Source organism: Nematolebias whitei, chromosome 9, assembly GCF_014905685.2.
Source record: "Nematolebias whitei isolate Nwh7 chromosome 9, NemWhi1, whole genome shotgun sequence".
In the NCBI taxonomy this organism is placed as follows: Eukaryota; Metazoa; Chordata; class Actinopteri; order Cyprinodontiformes; family Rivulidae; genus Nematolebias; species Nematolebias whitei.
The window spans coordinates 5,317,865-5,334,282 of NC_056506.1; the positions used below are offsets into that span (position 1 = coordinate 5,317,865).

At 41.6% G+C, this 16,418-nt stretch overlaps 1 protein-coding gene across 1 annotated transcript in view; it reads right to left on the reverse strand.

Annotated features, from left to right (window-relative positions):
- Positions 1-16,418, reverse strand: part of LOC119414858 (epidermal growth factor receptor substrate 15) — a 50,851-nt gene that overhangs the window by 14,028 nt on the left and 20,405 nt on the right. Inside the window, exon 4 of the mRNA XM_037681979.1 lies at positions 4,679-4,837. Within this exon, the coding sequence (XP_037537907.1) occupies positions 4,679-4,837 (159 nt within the window). The remainder of the gene's footprint in view (positions 1-4,678; positions 4,838-16,418) is intronic.

A 16,418-nucleotide genomic window follows, 5' to 3' on the forward strand; every position in this document is an offset into this window, starting at 1 on the left:
AGACATCAGACCTTCTTTTGACACTTCTCCATGAGCTGCATCCGACAGAACTCTGCAAAACTCTACTAGAACCGGGAAGTTGCCACATTTAAATGGGTTGACTTCCGGGTCATTTTAGAGCTTTTTGATTGGTGGATGGACCAGATCAGAGGTGTGGTTTGTGATGTAAGGTGTTATCCAAGTCAAGGGCAGAGATTAAGTTTGTTTAATATAGACAGAAAGATTATTGGAGAAAACCAGACTTCGTGGAGTCTCTACTCCTATTATCTGCTGTAAAGATTAAACATGACATTTCTTTTTCAGTAAACTTTTAGTTGACCGAAACCTGAACTTTAACATACTTACAAATTTGCTCATTGAAGACAGAAAAATCAAGAAATGCCTATTACCCTGATTTCTTCTTTGAATGAGGAATAAAAATCATTACTTACTGTTTATGTAAAATAAAAATGAGTAGTTCTCTTCAACCTGTAAACATAGAGTGAACTAACACAATTTGATTATCAAACATTTGTAAAATAGTAATGATCATAGAGAATTGTCTTTTCTACTTGATTAATTCAAGAAAGAAAGTCTCCAGATGGGTCAAACGGTATTTCTGGATGCAGATCAATGAAATAACAGTTTCTGTCCATCTGGTCAGATTTGACATGAGGTCAGGTTCACTACAATGACATCAACAAATCCCCAAAAAGTTGGGACAAGTCCATTTTTACCACTGTGTGGCATCCCCCCTTCTTCTTACAACACTCAACAGACGTCTGGGGACAGAGGAGACCAGTTTCTCAAGTTTAGAAATAGGAATGCTCTCTCATTCATGTCTAATACAGGCCTCTAACTGTTCAATCATCTTGGGCCTTCTTTGTCGCACCTTCCTCTTTATGATGCGCCAAATGTTCTCTATAGGTGAAAGATCTGGACTACAGGCTGGCCATTTCAGTACCCGGATCCTTCTCCTACGTTACCATGATGTTGTGAGTGCTGCAGAATGTGGTCTGGCATTATCGTGTTGAAAAATGCAGGGTCTTCCCTGAAAGAGATGACGTCTAGATGGGAGCATATGTTGTTCTAGAACCTGAACATAGTTCTCTGCATTAATGGTGCCTTTCCAGACATGCAAGCTGCCCATGCCACAAGCGCTCATGCAACCCCATACAATCAGTGATACAGGCTTCTGAACGGAGCGTTGATAACAACTTGGGCTATCCTTGTCCTCTCTGTTCCGGATGACATGGTGTCCCAGTGTTCCATAAAGAACTTCAAATCGTGACTCATCTGACCACAGAACAGTCTTCCATTTAGCCACACTCCATTTTAAATGACCCCTGGCCCAGTGCAAACGTCTGAGCTTGATTAGAAATGGCTTCCTCTTTGCACTGTAGAGTTTCAGCTGGCAACGGTGGATGGCACGGTGGATTGTGTTCACTGAAAATGCTTTCTGGAAGTATTCCTGAGCCCGTTCTGTTATTTCCTTGACAGTGGCATTCCTGTTTGAGGTCAGTGATGTTTAAGGGCCCAGAGATCACGAGCATCCAGGAGAGTTTTACGGCCTTGACCCTTACACACAGCGATTGTTCCAGATTCTCTGAATCTTTTGATGATGTTATGCACGGTTGATGATGATAACTTAAAAGACTTTGCTATTTTACGCTGGGTAACACCATTCTGGTATTGCTGCACTATCTTTCTACGCAACAATGGTGGAATTGGTGATCCTCTTACCATCTTGGCTTCTGAGAGACACTGACACTCTGAGAAGCTCTTTTTTATACCCAATCATGTTGTCAATTGACCTAATTAGTGTTAATTTGTCTTCCAGCTGTTCCTTATATATTCAATTTCCTTTTGCCAGCCACATATTGCTACTTGTCCCAACTTTTTTGGGATTTGTTGACACTGTGCAATTTTGAATAAACATATTTTTCCTTTAAAATGTTACATTTACTCAGATTAAACTTTTGATCTGTCATCTATGTTATATTATGAATAAAATATTGACATTTGCCATCTCCACATCATTGCATTCAGTTTTTATTCACAACTTGTTTAGTATCCCAACTTTTTTGGAATCCGGTTTGTATGAACAAAGAAAAAGTTAATAAAAATACACTAAACACTAATAGACAATACACCGAACAGCAGCATGAACATGAGTCTGTGTGAGCAGATGAGTATGAATGAACACAGCAACATGAAACAGATCAGCAGGAACATGATGGGATTTTTCACAGTGATTATTCTGGTTAGAGATTCATTAGTCTAACAGCCTCAGGGTAGAAGCTGTTCCTCAGTCTAGTGGTTCTGCAATGCTCCTTAACCTCCTTCTTGAGGGGAGCAGGGCAAAAAGTGTGTGTGCTGGGTGAGTGTGGTCCTTCATGATGCAGGTGGCCCTCTTCTTGCATCTGGAGGTGTATGTGGTATTCTGAAGTATTTGTAGCTGCAATGCACCCTTTAGGTAGTTAAGTCCCTTTGGCTGTAAAACATAGTGACAGTGGAATTTGGTACTACTTTTATGTTTTATTCTTGTGTTTTTTGTTTGTATACATGTAGATGAACATTGCCAAGTTGCCCAAAACTTACAACATTGGTTCTGAGAGCAAGATTGTCACCTTAAAGAACTTCTGTTGCACCAACAATTTATTAAAAGCTGTAGCGAGACTATCAGGATCCTGTGGACTGTTGTCAGGACTAACAGAGCACAGTCAAAGGAGGGAGAGGAAACAAAGTGTGGTTGTCAGTGGGGCTTACTCATAAGACTCAAGAAACAACCATACAAACCTTTGCACAACTCCTTCACTGACCCCAGATTATGTCACACAAAATTAACAAGCAGTACGCCGATGTTCCCTGTCACTAAAAGATTTGAATAGTGAATGTTTGTAATTTTCTACCACCAAGTGCAAAGGCAGAGCCAGTGACTGGCCAGTTGTGATCGTGGCCACTACAGATATATCGTTGGCCACACCAAGCATTTGACACCAACATTTCAAGCATTTTTTCAAAATTATCCAGCTCACCAGGTTAACATACATACATATATACTTATATTTATGGGGTGGCTGTGGCTGAGTGGTTAGAGCAGTCATCCTCCAATGCGAGAGTTGCATGTTCGATTCCACCAGCAGTCACATGCTGAAGTGACCCTGGGCAAGACACTGAACCCCTCATTCCCTCCAATGTGTGTCCCATCGGTGTTTGAATGTACATGGGTAAATGAGGGCACAGATTGTAGTATAAAGTGCTTTGAGTATCTCAGAAAGATAGAAAGGCGCTATACAAGTACAGTCCCTTTACCATAAATGGTGACAGCCATCTTAGGGTTTGATTCAGCAAACATTTTTTTTTAATTAAACTTAATTATGCCTAGATGCAGCTATGCACTAAATTGAAAATCAATGCCTCATTAATTTTTCAAGTTATCATGCTCATAACATGCACTGACAGAATACTTCACTCTGATGGCAGACAACAAGTTAGATCTTCAGATTTGTGAAAATCTCAATATTTGCCACTGCTGTGCTGTGATTTTAACTAAGAACAGCAAAAGTGGTCTCTATCCATCTGAACAATGACTGGACAAACAGCACAAAAATAAGCCATCTTTGTTGTCTTAACACAAACTTGTGTCAAAAAATTCTGCTTGTTGACTTTACAAAAAGAGCTAAAAGTTAACGTCCAGATGCTAGCATTAGCATGGCTCTTACTCCACTGAACAACACAGAAGACCAGCAGCATGCTCATGGATGACCATAATACAGCTGTAGCAAATGCAGATGTAGACATAGATGTTTTTGCCGATGGTGCTCAAAGACTCAATGTGTCAGCGTACCTACACAGGATGTGCAGTCAATTGAAATGTTTCCTCAACTTCTAGCGGACTGATACATTCTATGTCTCTGCACTAACGATTGATGCTCAGCCCACAGTTGCTTAAGAATATGGATGTTGTTCGGATGAAAACACTAATGTGTCATGCAAAAATTGTAATATTGTAATATGAGCCAATGTAAACTTTTTTTAAATTTAACCTTTATATGTGATCAGCTCTTGAAATGAACTACAATGTTTTCATGTTCTTGCTCCTACCCAGCCTCCTGTCATTAATTTTATTTGCATAAATACAAGATGTCTGCCGTTAAAAATAACACTTCCACATAAATTTGTAACCTACTACTAAATAAAACTGATGACAATTTTCTTCTTGTGGTAAAGGTACATCTTAAACTACAAAGATAACAAAAAAAAAAGTTGATTGTTTAAATGACATTTATAATTGCCCCTTTCTCATCTAATCAAAAATATTATTCTGAATAAGAATAAGAAGGCCGCGCTAATTAGCAGCAGCTTTGTGCACTACGTCCATCTTTCGGATGACTGTACGTACATGTTCTCGTTGCATCTCGGTGCAATGACAATACAGCTTACTGATTCTGGTTCTTAACCAACTTCTAAATTCAATATTTCTCAGTCAGGTCATCTGGACAGTTTCTTTTTTTAGAGATGTTTCGCCCTCTATCCGGAGTGCTTCATCAGTCAGAGGAGTTGGTACCTGGATGATTGAGCATGAACTTTGTTGCAACTTCTAAATTATTTAATTAATGAAAATGTCGTGAATATATTTCATAGTCCCAGTGCAGTTTTTAAACCCATGCATAAAAGTGGGATTAATGTGATTTACCATGATTAGGTCAGCGTACGCAGGCAGTGACTGGCTCCTTCCCCATGGCTTAAGAGGAAGAGGATCTTCTTCAGTGGTGTCTGCAGGAGAAGTTGACTCCTCCATCTGGGATTCAGGAGTGACTACACCTCCTGACAAAGAGCACAGAGTGTGCTCCTCCTATAACAAAAAGGTGAAATGTTACCACTATATAAAAAATAAAAATTGAAAAATGCCATTACCAGTAATATCAAATATATCCCTTTATAACTTACCAAAACAACTGACTTGTAAAAATACATTAAAAAACAGGCCACATAGCATGCTTTGACGTAATGCCAGAGTTTAAGACTAAGATTATTTTATGCTGAGAAGTAAAAGTTATAGCTTTTTTGGTCACACCTTGTAAATAGCATTCATATGCTGAGTTCTCATAAGAGTTGGTGATTATAATATGTTTTGGGCACAACTTTCAGCCACAAACACTTAATTTAGCCTAATATTTATGAAACTAGCCTAGTTATGACAAAAACCTGTTTGGATCAGCACAACACCAGACTCAGGAATGGTTTGAAACAGTTTATTGTTAAAACATCTTTTGGTGGAGGTCTGGGTCCAGGAGGAAGTCCAGTCTGTTAAGAGAGATAGGTTAGTGAATGATGAGTTTTAAAAGCTTGCTTGGATTAGTCACTAACCTTCTCAGTCTGTAGCATGGCAGGTGCTGTAGTCACGCTGATACCGGTGGCATCACTCGTGCAGAATGAACTGCAGCTGCGGAGCAGGCTTTGGATTTGCCCCTCAAAAACAATGTATGGCTCCAGAGGCAGGGTCCAGAAAATGTAGCAGAGTTCATATCCAGGAGAGCAGGAAGCAGAATCAAATCATAATCTGTAGGCATATTCGAAGGAGGAGGAAAGCAGAGTCATTACCATGGTCAAATGTAGCAGTAATAAATTCAAAAGTGGTTAGGAAAAGCGAGGAGTTCGAGAACACATGCGAAGGGTCAAGGCAAGGCAAGAGACAAGGCATGGAATGCTGGATATTTACTGGCAAAGAGCTTTCAATAATCTGGTACTAGGGGTTGAACGACTACATAATTTTTAAACTCAACATTAACGTAATAAAACTTGAGTACTTGATGACATCATAGGATCCAAAGAAACAAAAATAAATAAATAAAACCGCAAAAAAGTCATTTACAACAAAAGCCCAACAAAACATTGGGAGCATATATTGTACTCCTATCATTTATCATGCTGCAAATAAGTCACAGGAAAAACTAAATGAGTTATTATTATTAAGTTGCAAAAGTGAAAGAAACATGTGGCACGTCAAAAACGAAACTAAAAACAGTGGGGTGGACGACCACCACCACCAGCTGTGGTGCACATTAGGTTTAGTTTTAGAGATTAATATTTTTTGCTTTTTGTTTGTGAAACACGGTCAGAGGAAGCTGGTTCTGGTTCGGTCGATTGGACCCGGTGTTACACCATATTCTGTGACCTGCAACAGTGCATGCAACACCGCTCCCTACGGTCACAATATACAGTGGTCACAGAATATGGTGTAACACCGGTTCACAACGAGCTCCAAACAGTTAGGAAGTTGATTAATTTTCTGTTTCCTTATGGTAGTTAAACCGGAAGATTCATCTTTAGAGAAATAGTTCCAGACTATTGATGCATTTCTACCTGTTTGCCAAGACTGGACCTGCTCAGCTCCACCTGTCTGCTTGGAGGAATCCATTTTGTAACCTGCGCCCGGTGCGGATCACGTGACACAAAGACGTAACGGCGATGTAATGACTTCACCACGAATACTCAACGTGAAATTAAAAAACTCAATAGATGTCCTAGGAATCGATGTGTAGACTTCTTGAGTAGTCTGTTAAAGCCCTATCTGGTACTGGATGAGAGTTAGAGCTGGGCTTATAAAGGGAGCAGAGCAGGTGGAACAGATGAGTGCTTGATTAGTGTCAGAGCAGAGGAGGTGTGGTACAGGAAGACAGGAGCTGAGGAAGGGTGACAGGCATTCCAGAGCTGACTCATGAAAACTAACCCAAAACTGTGGAGAACCGGGGCAAAACGTGACAGAACGCCCTCTTCAAGGTTCAGCTCCGAGGGATCACCAGGCTGATCAGGATGGGATCTGTGAAACTCTGTGATGAGGTTTTTGTCCAATATGTGCTGAAACCAGGAAAGGACTGAAGCCCTCCCAATCAATCAGGTAGTGGAGTCCCCAACTCCACCGTCAAGAGTGGAGGAGTCTCTTGACGGTGTAAGCCAGAGAACCATCAATAAGTCAGGTGGAAGGAGGGGGGCCAGAGGAGGGCTTGAAACGGGGCTGCAGAAAAGGTTTGAGGCAGGAGGGGGTGGCATGGTAGCTGGGGGCAGACTGCCACAGGATTGATGATTTGTTTATGGGAAAATGTCCAATAAAGCGAGGAGCCAATTTACTGGACTCCACCTCTAGGGGAAGGTCATTAGCCAAGAGCCAGACTTTCTGACCCACCTTATAGGACGGCTGTGCAGATCGTTGTATGTTGCCCCCCCTAACGTAGACTGCCGATGACTTAAGGAGAGCCCTTCTGGCTCTTCTCCAGGTGCACTGGCACTTCATGACTGCTCAATGAGCTGATGATACCTGGGCCTCCCTCCCCTGGACAGAGAACAGTGGTGGTTGATAGGGGCGTAACGGTACACATGGGTGTACTGAACCGTTTCGGTGCGGCCCGTTCAGTTCGGTCCACCTACGTACTATTTTGGTAATTTTTTCACTCATTAAATTTTATTAATGAGAGATTATGCGTCGCGGAATTAATATTCCTAAGGTGTTTCAGCACAGCGATATTTTCTTGCAGCACGCTAGCATTAGCAACCTAGCATCTCGTTGTGGTCTCCTGTTTGGGAACATTATGGCTTTCTTGTTAAAAGACAAGTGTATATCCAAAGCTGTGTGTTGACGTTGTTTCACGGAGATTGGATCTACAGCGGGCAACACGTCTAACTTGTTAACGCACTTGAAACAACATCATTCAAACGTGAACGTCTTTTCTACAAGCAAGAAAAGCAGCTTGTTGCAAAGACCGATAACAGCATCATTTAAACAACCTTTATCAGGTAATTCAGAGTGGTCCAGAGCAATTATACAAGCTGTAAGAGTTTTTAAAGCTCTGGATATATGTCTGTATTCTGTTGTTGATGCTCCGGCTTTAAAGTTTATGAGCCCCGCTACGACAACCCATCACATCAACACTTCAACCACAAAATTGTAGCAGCACTTTATAAAAACGCTAAAACTGATATTGTCAACAAGCCCTGGACCAGATTAAAGCCCTGCCCTGATGATGATGATGACCGAGAGATTCAACCACCTCATAACAACCGTTCAAGAAGAGGGATTGTTCTTTTATTAATATTATCTAATTACAATTTTAAATTTAAAAAAGTTAATCTTATTAACTAATTTTTTTTTTTTGCCTATTTGTGTTTTATTTCTAGTCTGGGATAGAGATAGCAGCTGAGTCTTCTTCCTCTTCAGGGAAATCCACCAGAGATGACCTCCAGCTAAGAAGTCCATGATGACTGAACTCTGAACTTTTCCAGGGACAGTTGGGAGCAGGTCCAAGAGGTTGTGAGTAATGAGGCCAAATACAGCCACACTGCAAAATTAGCAAATCTCTTTATTCCTGCTACTGTTGTTAGTGAGCGGTTGTCTCCACCACTGGAGATATTCACTGCAACTAGATCTGTGCTTTTGGCAGAAAATGTGGACAAGTTGGTCTTTTTGGCAAAAAAAAATAAAACTTGACTAGCTAGATTGTAAATGGTCTGTTGCTGCTTATTGTTCTGGTTCTGACTGTTATTGTATTAAGATTTTCATTATTGTTAGTATAGTTTATTTATTTAAGAGTGCTGTTTATTTAAAATATCATCCAAATGGGTTGCTTTTATTTATTTTTATACAAACTTGGCATATTTTCAAAATAAACATTTTGTAAGTCTTCATTTTGTCTTGTTTTGTACCGGAAATTAATCGAACCGAGCCCTCCTTGAAATTGAACCGAACCAAAATGTGATTTTAGCGTACCGTTACACATCTAGTGGTTGATAACCATAGACATAAAAGGTGGACAGACCTGAAGTAGACGAGGGCAGTGACTTGATTGCGTGTTCCACCCAGAGGAGATTGGCTGACCATTTGCAGGGGTACCCCTCACATATTAGGCGAAGCTTGGTCTCCACCTCCTGGTTGGCTCTCTGTTTGGCCGTCGGAATGTGGGTGGAACCCTGAAACGAGGCTAGGTGAGACACGCAGGAGACATGCAGGAGACTGCAAATCCTCCTCCAGAACTTAGAAATAAACTGGGGGCCCCGATCGAAGACAATATTTATAGGGAGACCGTGCAGCCTAAAAACCTCTTTGGCCATGATATTACCGAGTTCTTTGGCAGAGGGCATCTTAGTGAAGGGTACGAGGTGAATCATTTTAGAAAAAACGATCCACCACAGTGAGGATGTGAGTGTGACCAGAATAGGGGGTAAGACCAGTGACAAAATCCATAGCAATGTGGGACCAGGAGCAAGAGGGAATAGGGAGAGGATGATGAAAACCTGCTGGTGGATGTCGAGAGGACTTGGCCTTATTAAAAGATCGACATGAAATGACATATTGTTTGACATCCTTAACCAAATATTTCTACCAAAACTGGGCCTTGACCACACTGAGGGTCTTATTGATTCCAGGGTGGCAAAACATGTGGGAACTGTGGCAGAGTTTGAGTACGTTCTTTACCTTGTTATTAGGGACAAACACTTGGTATTTAGGGCATTCAGGCGGTGGTGGCTGAACCTGGTTGGCATGCCGGAGATCTGGCTCCAGCTGGGTCATGGACAGGTGCACAGTGTCTGGCATGATAAATTCAACCTCAGAGTTGGTTTTAGGGGTGCAATTTTCCTCCATAAGATGGGATAAGGCGTCGGGTTTGGTATTCTTAGTGCCAGGTCTGTAGGACAAAACAAAGTCAAAACAACAGAAGAACAAGGCCCACCTGGGCGGCTGTGGCTGAGTGGTTAGAGCCGTCATCCTCCAATGCAAGAGTTGGGGGCTTCAAATCCACCAGCAGTCACATGCTGAAGTGTCCCTGGGCAAGACACTGAACCCCTCATAGCCTCTGATGTGTGTCCCATCAGTGTATGTGTAAGGGTCCCACTGCCTGCAGCCTGCCTTGCTGATGGCCACTGATTACCAACACCTGGCGGTCATCAGCCTGATGAGCCTCTCCATCTACAAAAGGCTGCAGCCCAGTGTGACTCATCGCTGGAGCATATCACCTCTCATGGTATAGTACTGTTGAGCTAGATATGTCTAGGTGAAAAGAATTTGTTCACCTGTGTTCTCTTTTCCAGTTTCCTGGTTCCTCGTGTTTTTGGATTCTCCTCGTGACCTGATCTGGATTCCTCAGCCTGTCAGGTATTCCTCGTGCCATTTTTGCCTCCAGTTGCCAGCCTTCCTCGTTCCCTTGGACCCTTGTTGGATTCCCCTCTGCTGCTCTCTCCCTGGACTGAAGGACCAGCTCCCCTCCTTCGGGTTTGGACTGTAAGGACAAAACCTCCTTCAAACAACCACTCAGGTCTTCCCCTCTGGACCAACACTAACCTGTCATCCCTCTTTTCAGGAGTGCTGAGATCCAGCGTGTGAACATTCACTGTACATAATAAACACTGTTCTTTTGTATTTCCCCTGTGTCTGCCTCGTTCTGGGTCTCATACTATCTGGGTTCCCCGCGTAATCGTAACAGTATGAATGTGATCTAAAGTACTGATTAGTCTAATTAGAATGATTTGTTCAATTAGCTTTGTAGAGGTCTATTAGAGTGCTATATGAATGGGTAAATGAGGGCACAGATTGTAGTGTAAAGCGCTTTGAGTATCTTGAAATAAGATAAAAAGGCGCTATATAAGTACAGTCCATTTACCATTTACCTGGCTTGTATGGGGTTGAGGCATTTTGTAGTTTTGAGGTATTCGAGGTTCTTGTGATTGACCCAAACTTGGAAAGGTTCTTTGGTGCCCTCGAGCCTAAGTCTCCATTCCTTGAGGGCCAACTTGACGGCCAGTAATTCTTGTTCCCCCACATCATAGTTAGGTTCAGCTGAGGAGAGGCTCCTGAAAAAGAAGGCACATGGGTGAACTCTTCCCTCACTGCTGTGTTGGCTAAGGACAACTCCTACCCCTGTATTTGAGGCATCAACCTCCACAGTTGTAGGATGTAGGATAGAAGCTGTGGAGAACAAAGCTTTTAATTTTTTGAAGGTGAGATCAGCATTCTTGTTCCAGACAAACAGCTTTTGCAGAAGTTAAAGCATGTAGGGGACCAGAGATTATACTGTAATCTTTAATGAATTTCCCTTAGAAATTAGCGAAGCCAAAAAATCTCTGCAACTGTTTACGGTCCTTAGAAATGGGCCATTCCAAGACTTCTGAAACTTTAGAGTCCATGGAAACTTGATTGGGAGAGATTACAAAACAAAGGAAAGAGGTTGATGACCGATGGAACTCACACTTCTCTGCCTTAACAGGTTGTTCTGAAGAAGCCTGACAAGGGCAAATCTGACATGTTTATGATGTGTGGTGATGTCTTTGGAGAAGATAAGAATGTCATCCAGATAGACGAAAACAAATTGGTGGACCATGTCTCTTAGAACGACATTTACTAGGGCTTGAAAAGCAGCAGGTGCATTAGTTAGGCCAAAAAGCATTATCAGGTACTCAGAATCAGAATCAGAATAAACTTTATTATCATTGCACCAAGATACAACGAGAACATTGTCCGTTGGGGGTGTTGAATGCCATTTTCTATTCATCCCCCTCTGATACAAACCAGGTGATAAGTGTTCCTTTTAAATCCAGCTTGGTGAACACAGTAGCTCCCTGAATAAGGTTGAAAGCTGAGGACATGAGGTAAAGGGTACTTGTTCTATATTGTGATTTTGTTAAGACTTCTATAATCAATGCATGACCTAAGAGGGCCATCTTTCTTGCCCACAAAAAATAATCCTGTCCCAGCAGGGGGTGCTGATGGCCGGATAATGCAGCTTGAAGTGACTCTTTAATGTAATTTTGCATGGTGGAATGTTCAGGGCCTGACACAGAATATGGACTTCCCCTAGAGGGGCATAGTCCCAAGTATTAAATCAATAGCACAATCATAAGGTCGGTGAGGTGGGAAAGACGTAGCCTTAACTTTAAATGCGTCCTTAAAGTCATGGTACTCAGTGGGTACTTTAGAAAGGTCTGGGTAGGTCTCCTTAATGTTTTCAGGGCTGACAGATGGCAAAACAGCCTAAAAAATACAGGAAGAAAGACAGTCCTCAGACCATCCCAAAATCTTTTTGCCCCTCCAATGTATGTGAGGGTTCTGTTTACTAAGCCAAGTGGCACTGAGAACAATGGGGAGCTAAGGTGAATTAATAACAAATCATCTGATTCTCTCTCTGTGGTTGCCCCCTAGTAAGGTAACTGGTATGGTTTCCAGACAAAAATCATGCAAGGAATGTCCATCCAGAGCAAGAAATTTATGAGATATATTCGATTGCAGTAATTCAATCCCTATGGTCAAGGCAAATTTATGATCAATAAATTCAGTGTCTGCTCCAGAATTTATGAATGCAGATACATTGATGGGTCTCTTACCAGAGAGTTGGATCACAGCTGGTACAGTAAATGGTGAGGAGACCTTGGGACTTCTGATCTGACTCAGTAGGCATTTCCTCTTACCTGCTGAGTCTTGTGCTTTTAATGGGCACTTGGCTATGTTGTGGCTCCCCTCCCCACAGTAGAAGCAGATGTGTAGTCTCCTCATTCTCTCTCTCTCTCTCTCTGTCTCTCTCCTCAGGAGTAAGGCAACTCTTACATAGTTGCATGGGCTCTTCAGGCTGTGGGATGTTGTTAGGAAGTCCAGTAGGTTTCACATTAAGCAAAGTTTTTGACTCACCCCAGGCTCTGGGCATATTCACTGATCTGTCTTCTCTCTCTCTCGGTTTCTTTCCCAGAGGTGTAAATCAAGGCGTGTTGCCAGGTCCTCCAGAGCTTTTATGTCTCCAGGGTAGTCCTTGGTTGCCAGGTCATCTTTTATGTTATCGTTGAGACCTTGGGGACAAAAATCAGTTAATGCCTCTTCTGCTGCTATTGCATGAAAGTCTGTTATGTATTCTGTTACATGTTTTTTTTCTCTCTCTCTCTCTCTCTCAAGCTCTCAAAGGAGGCGCACGCATTCCTTCCCACTCCATGGTCCCTCCTGCTTTATTATATATATTTTTTTGCTCTCTGTCTGTGTATCAGAGCAGCTCCTATTTTTCACACATCTCCCGAAATGGAAACTACAGTTTTGGATCTGACCAACTGGACTTTCAACGTATATTACAAATTCTTTCAACAAAGCAATAGTGTCCTGGAGAACCCTCATCTGCTTGGATAAGGCGTGCAGCTGGATATATCTCGGTGGGGGGGGGGGGGGGGGGGATGTGTCTACCTCTGCTATCGACCAAGATGTTGAAATTGCCAATAATTGGATTCAAGATACCAGGTTTCCTGTGTTTGGAATAGTCTGGATCCTGCCTTATCAACATACAAAGAAGACGGCTGCAGCTAATTTGGACTTCGACAAGCTGCTGTCTATGTGAAAGTCTGGTTTGTGCTGAAGGACTCAAAAATCAGCTAATTTACGAGTGAAACCGTAAGTTGGAAGTGATTTGAATCGCATGCCACCTGCAGCTTTGGGACTCGTCAGCATGAAAAAAGCATCTTGAAGGGGCTCGTAAGCACGGACCAATGGAATGCACTCTAATCTGGACATTTCAGACCTTGGAAGTTATCAGTACAGACTCAAGGTTGACGGAAAAATAGTCTCCCTGAATAAATCAACAATTGTAGTTATCTGAATCTCTCCCCAGCTAGCCTCAGAACAGGCCGACTTATCAATTTCTCTTGGGAAATGTGGAAAAGCTTCATCATGGTTTGAAGCAGTTTATTGTTAAAACAGCTTCTGGTGGAGGTCTGGGTCCAGGAGAAAGTCCAGTCTGTTAAGAGAGATAGGTTGACTGATGAAGAGTTTTAGAAGCTTGCTGGGATTAGTCACTAACCTTCTCAGTCTGTAGCGCGGCAGGTGCTGTAGTTGCACTGATACCAGTGATGTCACTCGTGCAGAGTAAACTGCAGCAGCGGAGCAGGCTTTGGAATCATATGTGGTTCATGGGGGACAAATCCAGAGGCAGGGTCAAGAAAACGTAGCAGAGTTCATATCCAGGAGAGCAGAGAGCAGGAACCAGAATCAAATCATAATCCGTAAGCGTAGTCAAGGAGGAGGAAAGCAGAGTCATTACCGTGGTCAAATGTAGCAATAATAAATCCAAAAAGGGTCAGGAAAAGTGAGGAATCCGAGTACATTGGCGAAGGGTCAAGGCAAGGCAAGAGAAAAGTCATGGAACGTTGGATATTTACTGGCAATGAGCTTTCAATAATCTGGCACTGGATGAGAGTTAGAGCTGGGCTTATAAAGGGAGCAGAGCAGGTGGAAAAGACGAGTGCTTGATTAGTGTCAGAGCAGAGGAGGCATGGTCCAGGAAGACAGGAGCTGAAGAATGGTGACAGGCATTCCAGCGATGACTCATGAAAACTAACACAAAACTCTGGAGAACAGGGGTAAAACGTGACAAGTTAGAGCCATTTTTACATTTGCAATAGTTAGTTAGGTGGCTGGAGTGGTGGCGCAGAGGTTAGAGAAGGTGGGCCTGTGATCGGAAGATTGCTGGTTCACCTCCCGGTATCACCAACATCAAAATGTGGGTGGGATAGGTGAATCACCCACACCTGTCTCCACCCTCATTTGTCCCACTCTGGCTCCTTGAGCAAGGCCCTTAACCCCCCCCCCCCCCCCCCTGCCAACCCGGGTGCCCTAGATGACAGCTCCCTGCTCCTCATAGAGAGCTGTAGTAGCTTGGTGGTCTGTGGGTGTGTATGTAAGGAAGGGCATCCAACGTAAAAATAATTGCCAAGTCTTCGTGCGACTAAATTCGCTGTGGTGACCCCTAAAGAAGAGAGCATCTGAAAGAAAAGAAAAAACTCAAGTGAACAACAATATTCAATTAAGTCAATCTAAAAGTGTACATTCACTGATTTAATTTCTGAGAGTTTCATTCATATCACTCTATTAATTCATTAAATATTTTTTCTAATATGAATGTTAAAATGTTCATGCTATTCTCCAAAGGTAAACACTTTAAAACTGATCTGGAACAATCATATAGTGACCTGAATGACTCGGATACAAACTTTAGGTCAATATTTATGAAACTGGCTGACTTATTTATGTGTTTGCTGAGGCCGCTTGAATGTGCTAGCAACAATAAATCAAATATGTTCAAAAAGATAAATGGTGTAGATTCAGTGATAATTTTTTGGGAGTTTAATTAAATATGTCAACTGATTCATTAGATGTTTGTCCGTGATTGAGATGATACAGATAAGCATACATAAATGCACAGACATGAGCAAAAACATTATTCCCCTTTTTCCTTCAGCACTGAGTAAGAAAAGCTTTAAACAGTGGTCACTAACAACTTGTTCTGGGACCAGACTTCCTCTGATCAGACTCTGCAAGGACTAGCCTTTGATGCAGAATACAGATACATTTACTTGAAACAATAATAATTTATTATTACACACACACCCTGCAGGCCACCAGAAGGTGATCTCTGCTCTAAACCAAGCAGAACATTTTTAATATAATAATATCTTGTAAGTATGTTAGAAAGTCTTTAGTTATGCTCTGTTTCCTGTTAGCTAACCTACAGAAGCTTACGAACTGGGGAATTAGAGTGTAAATGTAAATTCAATTTCAATGCTTATTCATTCATTCATCCTGAATATTATCTTGAGTTAATACAAAATGAAGTTGTATTTTAATTTAAATGAAAACAGATAGTGTTTTAAATAAAAATCTAATCAATTATGTAATTGTGATTGACAGAGCAGAAATTTTGTTTTGGGATGGAGAGGGACTCAGAGCTGAGCCTCTGCTGGGCCAGGACAGGAACTGATTGGTGCTCTCACTTGCAGCCTCTCACTAAGATGGGAGCTCTTCTTGTACCTGGCTCACCAGACATCAGAAAGCATGACCTACCCTGTTCTGCTCTGGTTGGCTAAAACTATCATTCTCTTTATATGTTGAAAGCTGTGTCAGTTTATTAATATTTTATTAAGCCTTTATTTTACCAGGAAGAAAAATCCCATTGAGATTAAAAACATCTTTGTCAAGGGAGTCCTGATCAAAATAGGCAACAGCAAGTACCATTAAGTTATATAGTTACACATTAATTTACAAAAGTAAATAAGAAAAATGAGAAAATGAAATACATCACTATACTTTACTACAAACTAGAAATAGCATGTACATGTATGCTGATGCATGCTCAATAATCCAGGTAGAAAAATGTAAAAAAGTTAAATCTGGTCCTCTGGACATTCAAAAAACATGTATGCTTTACATGTATGTACATGAAATGGAATTGAGCACAAATCTCCTCAGTATCGATTTAAAAGTTCTCTGAGATACTATAAATGTATTGTGTTCATTATTATTATTATTATTAATAGACCTCTTCACTTTTTATTAAAACTCCTCAAGTTGATCTGCATTCTTAGCTCTGACCTCTACAACTGTGTCTCCTTTTAAACGGGACAGGAAGACATTCAAGGTGATT